This window comes from Lolium rigidum, chromosome 5, assembly GCF_022539505.1.
Source record: "Lolium rigidum isolate FL_2022 chromosome 5, APGP_CSIRO_Lrig_0.1, whole genome shotgun sequence".
Lineage (NCBI taxonomy): Eukaryota > Viridiplantae > Streptophyta > Magnoliopsida > Poales > Poaceae > Lolium > Lolium rigidum.
In genome coordinates, this window is record NC_061512.1 from 216,177,091 (window position 1) to 216,188,365 (window position 11,275).

At 42.2% G+C, this 11,275-nt stretch overlaps 1 protein-coding gene across 1 annotated transcript; it reads left to right on the top strand.

The window, feature by feature from the left end:
- The first annotated feature begins 1,052 nt into the window (after positions 1–1,052).
- On the top strand, positions 1,053–10,309 carry LOC124652789 (isoamylase 3, chloroplastic). The gene is made up of 21 exons (XM_047191832.1): positions 1,053–1,199; positions 1,561–1,654; positions 2,187–2,423; positions 2,501–2,605; positions 2,796–2,900; positions 2,993–3,127; positions 3,222–3,308; positions 3,645–3,702; positions 4,337–4,400; positions 5,579–5,678; positions 6,202–6,302; positions 6,580–6,631; positions 7,232–7,294; positions 7,819–7,908; positions 8,008–8,080; positions 8,465–8,544; positions 8,625–8,729; positions 8,820–8,918; positions 9,156–9,217; positions 9,328–9,439; positions 9,706–10,309. The coding sequence occupies exons 1-21, from the start codon at positions 1,057–1,059 to the stop codon at positions 9,817–9,819; spliced, it is 2,079 nt and encodes a 692-aa protein (XP_047047788.1). The 5' UTR covers positions 1,053–1,056; the 3' UTR covers positions 9,820–10,309.
- Positions 10,310–11,275: the final 966 nt, after the last annotated feature.

Below are 11,275 nucleotides of genomic sequence, written 5' to 3' on the forward strand. Positions count from 1 at the left end.
TCCGCGGACGTCCGCTTTTGCGGTGCGTCCCCACGTTGGGCCGCGTTTTTGTCCGGCTCGACCCAAACGGACGCGCGGTTGGAGATGCCCTCAGTCCCCTCCTAGCCGGGCCGGAAGAGAGGTCGTCCGTCCACCTCTCTATCCGCCGCGCATTCGACACCACGTGTCCCCCATCTCCGTCCGCGCCCTCCCCGCCCCATTCCTCCGCGCGCCCTCCCCGAGGCGAGATCACCGCATCATCCTCGCCATCGCCATTCCACTCCACTCCCTCCTCCCTCCACCGCCGCGAGCCTAGGAGCCGCCCATGACCCGCCCCTATAGGCTATAACTAGCCCCGATCCCGGATCAACTCCTTCCCGCTACCTCGCCCCACCCCCCATTTGGATGGATTCGGTGGCCTCCACAAATCGCTCCCCGCTGCGCTCCACCGCCGCCGCCCTCGCCGCACGCCGAAGCAGCCCCGCGCTCCCCAACCGGTGAGTCCCTTTCGTTTCCCCGCTCTGCATTGTGTCGATCCGCGCCGTTCCGCCGCGCTCGCTGAATGGTGCATGTGTTCGTCGATATTTCCCGTGCAGTGTGGCCGCGAGCAGGTCTGGTGTCTCGCCTGGGTGCGGAGGAGCGCAGTTTGGAAAGGCGAGTGTCCCGATTTTTCGTATCTTCTAATTGGTGGGATTGATCTAAGCGGATTTTGTCGTGGTGCAGGCGCAGCGATTTGGGGCCGTGCGGATCACCACGGCGAGAGCGCAGAGCGGGAATGCTGGGAGAAGCGTGACCGAGGTACGGCGCGGTGCTCCAGCGCTCACGCCTTGTATGGCTGTGCAGTGCTGTCCACGTTCATCGACCCATTTTAGCTGCCATTGTTACCGAACTGTTTGTTTGTTTGATACATTCGTGGCCATTCGGCATTTCGTGAGGCGCCGGTAAAAATTTGCGCTGTGCGCGTCTGCTGTGTATTCATAAACCTTATCATGATGCCACATCTTCTTGTTCCGGCCTTCCCTGCCGTGGTATTTGCGCTAACATTTGTTCATTCTCTAACACCGCCAGGAAATCATAATGGCGGACGCTCAAATGCTCTTGAATTACTCTGCCGGCAAAGCATTCCCATTAGGGGTGTCGCAAGCTGGAAGCGGTCTGAACTTCGCGCTTTTCTCTCAGCATGCTTCCTCTGTCACCCTCTGCATCAAGCTTCCTACCAGGTACAGACAGCTTGCGTAAATTGATAGATATGATATATGACACCTGTAGGTCATTTAGAAACTTTTCCTAAGAGTTAACTGTGCTAGATTAATGAACTCCTCTTTTCCTCAGAGGTGAGCCCATGTGGTTCTGGGCTTCTGGGTGATTTGGAAGCTTACTCTTTCGACCCTGATAACTCTCATTGCTTGCATTCCCACTATCTCCGTGATGTAATGTATTTTCTTGAAGCAACGCTGTAATGTCTAGGGTGTTGGCCTGGTTGAAATGAGGAGCACTGTACTTTAGCTTGTTTATCTCACATTTCTCTTTCCAATGGAATATGATTTGTCCCATCATCTGACATACTGAATTGTCCCTCAGAGAGAGCCAGGATGAAGGAAACACAGAAATTGTGGAGTTTGCTTTAGATTGCCAGAAGAACAAAACTGGAGATATATGGCATGTGTCGGTGGAGGTATTGTTATGAAGTTTTTATGTTATGTACCTTTGAAGATAAGGCAATATTTTTTTCAATATTGACGACTCGGTGTGCCTGACATGTATGGAACCACAATCCAGCATTTATCTCATGTATATACACATTCTTCAAAACAAGACTTCATTTTATGAAAATCATATCTTCGAAAACAAAGGTTCTGTCACGTGAGCCCATTCATAAAAGAAATGAAATGCAATAGTAAGGAGTACAGATTCCTAAATTTGGCCATTTTGCTGTGTTACTTCTAGCGTGTTTCAGTTCCCTATAAGGACTTGGTGGTTTTTGTAATGAAAATCTAATTTAACAGTTCATACACACAGAAGCTTCTAGCATGTTTCATATCTGTTTGTTTTGGACTTTTGGTCTTGGCTGAGAATGTTCTGCGTTGTATTTATTTCCTAGGAAGACGACCTGTGTATTTTCCCATCTGTCTGTTTTGGTCTTGGCCTGTTTTGCTTCTATGTATGTTTTATGCATATATGCTGAATGAGACCTTCTGTACTTTCAGGGGTTGCCTACTTCCGGAGTTCTTTATGGATACCGTGTTAATGGTCCTCAAGGATGGGGACAGGGCCATAGGTTTGATAGCAACATTATTCTTCTTGACCCTTATGCGAAATTAGTTGCTGGTCGAAATTACTTCGGGGTTGACAGTGACAAGCCAAGTCAGTCTTTTGGAACATATGATTTTGATAGCTCTGCATTTGACTGGGGCGTTGATTACCAGCTTCCAAATTTGCCTGAGGTACTACGATCATTTAATAGATGCAGAAAGCATCCCAAACATGAAATTCACTGCTTTTCTTCTGTTCTTTAATCTAGACAGATCTAGTTATATATGAAATGAATGTCCGTGCTTTCACTGCGGATGAGTCAAGTGGGCTTGACCAAGCTGTTCGTGGAAGCTATCTAGGTTTCATCGACAAAGTAAGTTTTAATATCTTCTTTTTTTGTCTTGTTTATGACCACAGTTATTTGTTTTGTCGTTACTGAGGTTATTATCGCGCTAAATATGTTTCCACCATTTTTTTGCTGACCAGTTTTAGGAACCTGATATGCGTATGAGCTATCTAGTATTATTTAACGACTAACACTTGCAATAGTTGCGGTCCTGTAGATCCCTCATTTGCTGGAACTTGGAGTTAATGCAGTGGAGTTACTTCCTGTTTTTGAGTTTGATGAGCTGGAGTTCAAGAGATATCCCAATCCAAGGGACCACATGGTAAATTCTAACTCGCCTCATTCGTGCATAACATCTTCTCAATTAATCAGTGGAATCAATGTGGAGTGACTTTTCATCTTCTGAATTGGAAGGTCAATACATGGGGTTATTCTACAATCAACTTTTTTGCTCCCATGACCCGCTATGCAAGTGCCGGTGGTGGACCATTGGCTGCTTCCAGAGAGCTCAAGCAGATGGTCAAGGCATTACATAATGCAGGGATAGAGGTATGAATATCCAGTAGACATGGCAACCTATTGTAGCATTCTTATTCATCCCACACATGATAAAACTGTTTAATGGTGTCATCATTTTGTATAGGTTATCCTGGATGTTGTCTACAACCACACGAATGAAGCAGATGATGCTAACCCTTATGTAACTTCTTTTCGTGGCATCGATAACAAGGTGATTTATCTATTTGAGTTATAGTCAACAAAGGCATCTATCTGCCTGTTGCTATCTTTTCCAAGTTCGAATAGGTAGACTGTGTTTTGTTCAGGGTTAATAAAACTAGGCTAGTTAATCATAATCCGATCAGGTTGCTTAACTCCAATTTTTTATGTATGGATTTGCTTATTCCACCCTTTGGCTTGTTAATTTTATAATGGGTCAATATTCAGATTCTTTGAAAGCTCTGACCAGGTTAAGTTAATCCAGTCTTAACCACACGTGTTTCGAAGTGTAAATATGCTTTACATTTTCGATGAATTTATACCAAAAACACTACTTCCTTTCATGCAGGTTTATTACATGTTGGACCCAAACAATAATGCTCAACTGCTGAACTTCTCGGGATGCGGTAAAACCATGGCTCTAAACTTCTGTTACTAAATTATTTGAGATGTGCTTGTGCTAGGTAACACTTGTTCTTGGATGCTATCTGATGTTTGGTAGTGTATGCCTTTTTTTTTTTTTTTTTTGCTTCGGCTTGAAGGATGCTAATGTATCTTTTTGAATGGAGATGTTATGTATCTTGTTTTAATGATGCACTTATTAACGTGTACCTTTCGAAATCATATTGCAATTGTGTATTTGTAGGCATCTGAACTGCATCTGTGGGCTTCTACTTTGTTGTGATGCACTTCAAATGATAAATGTTGATTTAATGTATGTTTTATTTTCTTCCTTATGCCAGCAGACTGAACCTTGCAGGCATGTTAGCCTCTATATTGACTGGTAGAAAGGTTACCAGTGGTCACTTGGTCGATTATTTGGTGGCAGCCACTATATGTGTCGACTGTCAAGCCTTGTATTGGCAGTGAGCCTGCCACATTGCTACCTATAGGAAGAACCTTGTTAAATATTGTGAAGGCCTGCTTAGTTGTCTGGTTGACCTAGCATTTAGATAGTTAGATACTTAATGTTAGTATGTTTAAAATATAGTGGAACTTGTGTGTACTCTAAGTCTTAACAGTATGTTTGTTTTAATCCAGGGAATACACTAAACTGCAACCATCCTGTTGTCATGGAACTCATACTCGACAGCTTGAGACATTGGTATGGCACGACTTGCTTGCTTTTTTCAGACAAGCTACTACATTTTTTTTTGGAAGAATGGCAACTTCCTTTTAATTTTATGCATATTTCTGTCTTCATCTCGATCATCTCTTTAGTTGTCAGTAATCATTGCAGTCAATGTTTTGATGGCACCTGTTTTAACTTGTGTTCCACCCCCACAATCAATTGCTACCAGAGAAGCAAATATTTATGTGGACTGAACTCTCAGATCTATATGATCAAAGCAAAATGATCCCGATGGACTGAAATTACTGAAAACTGACATATTAGTTCATAACTAGCAGATCATCTGGGGTTGTGGCAAGATATAGTTGATGGGATAACTTAAGGTTCAGAGAGGGCCAGCATTCATGGCATAGGAACATATGACTGACGGGAGGTGCTTGATCAATCGGAGGCCCACAACATTCCCCAGTGCCATAGCCTTTGATGAAAGGACTCACCTAACAAAAACGTTGATTGGACGGAATTATTTTCACTTGACTCATCTAATTTCGGTTCTTGCATGTGGAAGGAATTAGAAAAAATAAACTCCCAATCCTAGCTTGTAAGTTGTAACCCTAGGAGAGAAACCCTCTTGGGCCGAGCGCCACTTCGCTCAGAACAGGAGCCTAAAAAATAAGGCATGACCAGTCTAACCGACATATAGTTCTGGTCAGACCGGTTTCCCGCTGTACCTCTGAACTGAGCCTTCACTCTTCAGTAGCATGGTTGTTCAGACCTTTGTCGCTATTGCAATCCAACCGAATGGAGCTCGGCTTGCCATCCATTCTTGTTTTCTCTTGCCCATCGGTCTCATGATGTTCGATTAGTCGTACCCAGGACAAAGTGTAGAAACATCAGGCAGCAACCATTTGCATGAAGTTTACAAAGTATAGAAGCAGCAGGTTGCAACAATTCCCATGAAGTTTAGTGTTGTCAACCTTGCACTGGGTATCTATGCACTACCAATTCACTAGGGATTTGCTCATCAGAGTATCTATCCACTGCCAAGTCCTATATTAAACCTTAGTGCAAGGCAACCAAATTATTAAGAAACTGCACTTAGTAGTTCATTAACATTTTGATCGTGAGTATTTTATTATGATCTCTTTTAAAAGAATTCATAATTTGTTTAAGTGTGTTTTCTTATTCACCTGACTATTTGATGCTCCAAGGGTTAAGGAGTATCACATAGATGGATTTCGGTTTGACCTTGCAAGTGTTCTTTGCCGTGGACTGGATGGCAGTCCTCTTGATGCTCCTCCACTCATTAAGGTAATCTTATAGTTGCAGAATTGCGGTGTTAAACTGTAAAACACAAGTAATGAATTCTTACGGAAACTACTGACAGTTAGTTACATACTAGGGTTGACTGAATACAAAATTGTGACCTATTGAATTCAGATAAATGTCAGGTTGAATTATGTGGACTTTACTGTATTGCATGCCGTATTTTTTTTTGACATGATTGCATGTCGTATTTGCTTGCTCCTCCTCAGTTACTCAACTATTATTGGTTGGGCACATATTTAGTGCAATCATGCAAAATTTCAACATTAGCTGTTGAAGGAAGGAATTAGATTTAGAGGGACTTAGGGTCCGGTCAACGTGTAACCTTTTGCCTTACCTCCTTACAGTTTGGAATAATGTATATGATGAATCCTACCCTCTCAAGACTCTCTAAACCTAGTCCATTAATCTCTGATTATCTGACAGCTTACATTGGCTTTTTTGTAAAACTATAAGCATGTGATGTTTGTTGGTGTTTTATATGATTCTTTATTATTTTGGTCCTCAGGAAATTGCCAAAGATTCTGTGTTATCTCGATGTAAGATAATTGCTGAACCTTGGGATTGTGGTGGCCTTTATCTAGTAGGGCGATTCCCTAACTGGGACAGGTATGCATTTTCCCTACTTCTGTGTCGTGGTTAGCACTAAACCTGTTTTTTACATTGTGATGATAATATTACGCAAGCATTCATTTCTTATTTCTTTGATAGCTGATATAAGGTTCAGATGGCCATTCATAATTACTTAATAACTGCAGTAGTGTAGTCCTTGCTGTTACCTAAAATTGTTGCCAATATTTTCAAAGATATGAAGATCCAGATGTTCAATGTTTTTGTAGATTCTCGCCTATATTGCTAAGATACAATGAAACGCTATTTATTGTAGGTGGGCGGAATGGAATGGAAAGTACAGAGATGATATTAGAAGGTTCATCAAGGTACTGTTTGCCCAAAGATGAACTGTTAAAACAATTATTACCTTGCCAAAAATGAGTGCACTTTAGCATAATAAGGTGGCACCCGGTCTTCCTAATCCTGAATCATTACCGAATATTATTAAGCCAGATTGTTGATCATTTCATAAACGTTTTGTTGAGGTGAAAGGTTGAGGATCCTCTACCTTCTATTTTAATTGGCCCCAATCAAGATAAAAATATAAATAAAATGCAGAAAGATAAAAAGGCCAGAACTGTCAAAGGAGAAAAAGATTACAACAGAAGAATACATAAATTTCAAGAATATGCATGGCTTCTATGCCTATTTGTATTTATTGGCCCAATTCTTCATGGACTATTGTTTCCTTCACTTGCTCACACTTTCCATAGCATGATGCTCAATCATTTCAATCTTAAATCATCAAAGGCCCTATAACATCACGATTTTTCATTTTTAGCATGTATTTATCTCGACAGCTTTAGCTCTGAATTTTATAGTGCAGTTTCGCAAAAAAGAAATGTCCTGATGATTTTGGTTGTATTTTTTTTTCAATCTTGTTTCTGCAAGCACTAATGAATCTTGTTTTGGAGTTTTTTTTTCAGGGTGACCCAGGTATGAAGGGGGTGCTGGCAACTCGCGTGTCTGGATCTGCTGATCTGTACCAGGTAATTTTGTCCGCTCTTTCCCTTACTAGTCTGCTGTTTTATCTCATCCTGAAACGTACTTTCTTTTGGAGCCATGTATTCTTTATGTTTCCTTGTATCTTTTACAGTCTTTCTACATTCCTGATTCCTGAGCTAAGCCTTCACTGTTGTTGAAATTATGCACTTGCCAATTTCTTAGCATCATCAGGGTGCAGCTTAATGCCCATCCTTATAAGTTTCCCCTGCATCCAAATGTTTAATGGTATTGACTGTACTCAGAATATTGTTAGTGGTGCCATTTGAAGGTGTAAAATCCATTTGTCTCTGTTATGGAGGTGCTAGGAGCCTCTGTGAATAAGCTTCAAGACTCCTATTTATGTATTCCCTCCGGCCCAAACGAATTAAGCAGCTTAGGGGTACACTTGTACTACTGGACATAATATATGGCTGTGCTGATTAACCTGGGACGGAGGAAGTAGAAGATTTAGGATCACATGGTTCAAAACAGGAACATATGTAAAGTCAAGTTCCCTTGGTGTTGGCAGGTGAACAAGAGGAAGCCTCACCACGGTGTGAACTTCATAATTGCACATGATGGTTTTACCTTATGTGACCTTGTTTCATACAATTTAAAGGTAACGCGAGTATTTAACCAAACATTATAGATCCCAGTTCTTTCCTATTCAAGTACTCGTATCGATGTTAATGCGCTTTCTCTTTGACCAAAATTATAGCACAATGATGCTAATGGAGAAAGTGGACGTGATGGATGCAATGACAATTTTAGCTGGAACTGTGGTGTTGAAGGTACCAGTGTTACCCAATATCATGTATTGTTCTTCACATTGGAAGTAGCAAGTTAAAAGAAATATTATTAAGATATGTGCCTGAATTAGAGTATGATATGCTAATCAAGAGAATGAGAAAAAAATATTTTGTTGGAAATTAGGTTTGTACTAGTATGCTTGATAATTTGACTGAACTCAAAGACTACTCACAATATTGAGGCTTCGGTATCAAGATTAGACTGGATAAAAATAGAAGTGCAGTGTCTTTTCATATACAATCACGGAAGGTTATCATTTTTTCAGAAGGGAAATAGTTCAGTTTGTTTCACTTAACTCTCATGTTATGTGAATATAGTCATATTCAATGTTGTTTAACAACTTATGGTCTTGCTCACCTTAACAGGAGAAACAAATGATCTCAATGTGTTAGCTCTGCGTTCGAGACAAATGAAGAACTTCCACGTGGCATTAATGATTTCTCAAGTAAGTATTATTGATCACTCCACATTTGGATTTTTTACGTAGTATTGCATTATAAAAATTGGCATCGTTTTGTGTAACAGGGCACCCCAATGATGTTGATGGGAGATGAATATGGTCATACACGCTACGGAAATAATAACAGCTATGGACATGATACCTGCATAAATAATTTCCAGTGGGGACAGGTGATTATTTTGGCTTTTCCATTACAAATGTCCTTCTGGATGTGCCAGATCTACATGCTAACTTGTTTTCCTTGTGTTTGTGTCATACAGTTGGAAGAAAGAAGATATGGCCATTTCAGGTTTTTCTCGGAGATGATTAAGTTTCGCCAGAATCACCCAATGCTGAAACGGGACAGGTTTCTTAATAAAGTATGTTCAGACTTGGACTGTTATTTTTGCAGTTGACTGGTTTATTGAAATAACCATTTCTTCCTTCACTAGTAAACAGCTGTATCTGTTCAGTAATTGCCAAGTATGTCATCTCCGTGGTCTCGAGTTCTGCGATGCATACTGGAGATGACAGTTCCTAGCTTTTGTAGGATGCAGGTCTTTGATTAATTGATCTTCCAAAGAATATCATTGAGTCGTGATCTTTCTTGTTTGTAGGATGATGTCACCTGGCATGAGGATTGTTGGGATAACCTGGAAAGCAAATTCTTGGCATTCACGTAAGGAAGTTTGCCTTTCATGTACTTCATTTTGACTATGATGTATTATTGTAGTTTAGTTGCGACAAATTCTTGTCTTCTAAACTGCTTATTTGGCAATTTTTATGTAGGATACATGACCACAATTCTGGTGGTGATATATATTTGGCATTCAACGCCCATGACTATTTTGTGGATGCTGTAATCCCCCCAGCACCTCATCATAAAGGTTGGAACCGTGTGGTATGTATACTTTGTGGTCTTTGTTGAACTTTTGGAACTTGGTGGTCATACTATGTAGTTCTAGCATAGTCAAGTTCCAATCATGCAATATGTAGTTCCTCCTGTCTACTACAGCTATTTCTTGGAAAAATATACCAATATTTTTTTCACAATATTTTCCAAGAGGCACTAGATTTTCACAAATTTGGGAGCAAGAGGCTTAGTTCTGAACTTGCTACAAGTTGAGTGGATAGTTAGCCTGAAACTGCTGTTGTGGCCTTTTGCAGGTGGATACTAACCTGGAATCACCAAATGACATTGTACCGGAAGGGGCGCCGTTTACTGGATCAGGGTACAGAATTGCTCCATACTCTTCCATCCTGCTCAAAGCAACCCCATAGGTTGGATTAGAGAACTCAGTTAAGCATCAGAATAATGTCAGTTTTGGCTCATTTGGGCGAGGTGTTGGCTGATCTCACTTTGCGAGTTTTTGACAACCCTACTGCAAAGTGTGACAAACTTCAAGCTGGGAGTCAGGTGCATCTCTGTGAAAATCAACCAGCGGGAGCTATAGCTGCAATTGGTATATAGGGCTTTGTCTAATAATAAGCGCACGTCAAGCACACTGTTTCTACACATAAGAAGCTAGAAGAGCATGTAGACCGAATTTGCTAGCCATTTAGTTGGGGCAAGAAGCCTCAAGGAATCTAGTCCATAGGTGTCTGTTCTTTCATTTCACGTGTGACCTACGGATGCCTATCGAGCTATCGTTTCTATAATAAGGTGGCACAGAAATGCCCTATACAACTTAATGTGTTCATATGACACATCAAGCATTCATAGCATGAACATACTGGAGGGATGCATGTCTATGGAGGATATTGTTTATCATTTCAAGCATGGTCCTAATTCAGTTATGTAATATTCCTGCCATCAATTACTTCGAGCTAAAATATTGTTTGCGAGTTCCTGCCTGTAGCGATTATAACCATGTCGTGGCACACTCATCCACACATGCTCATCGTGTACTGGACTGACGGTGACTGCCGGTTGGCACGGAGAAAATCTCTACATGTGCAGCGTGGGAGATGCTACAGGTTTCCCAAACAGGAATCGACGGGCAACAAGGCATCATTGGCAGTGCTGGGGGCCAGCCGGTGCTTGAACTTGAACGAGGCATGTGATCGAGTCATCTCACCTGAACCTCACCAATGCTGCCAGCTCCTCCCATCACAGCCAGGTAATCCTCAAATCATTGGCAGCCACCTAACAATCCATTAGCTTCCAAAGAGCATGAAATGCGACGAAAAATGAAGCTAGGTGAGTGCCTTTAGCTGAACGAATCACCGGAGAACCTAGCTGTCCTGTTAGAGGGGTCCAGATCTTCTTAAGGCTGTGGGGGCATATGCTTTGCAAGCGGTGGCTGTCTTTCTGATTTTGCCCATCTTAGAGCATCTCCAGTCGCGTCCCCCAAACCGCGCCGGATCGAGCGTTTGGGGGACGTGTTTTGTTCGTGCCGCGTTTGGGGGACGTCGCTCCCCAGCCGCGTCCCCCAAACGCCGCCCCCAAATGAATATTTGTGCACGAAAATAAAGGTTTTCATTCAATTTTGATTATATCTTACAAAGTTTGAATGAAAACGGCTAGATTTCATCTAAACCTAGACTACTGGCCGCCCGGCGGCGCGTTCGACGGCCCCGCCCCGTCGTCGCCTCCCCTACGCCGCAGCTCCTCCTGCGCGCGCCTCCTCTCCTTGCGTTCGGCGGTGGCCAGACGGTGCCGCTCCCGCCGATAGTCCTCCTCCGCCCTCACTCGCCGGGCCGCACGGAGGGAGAGCTCGACGGCGCGACGAATCCG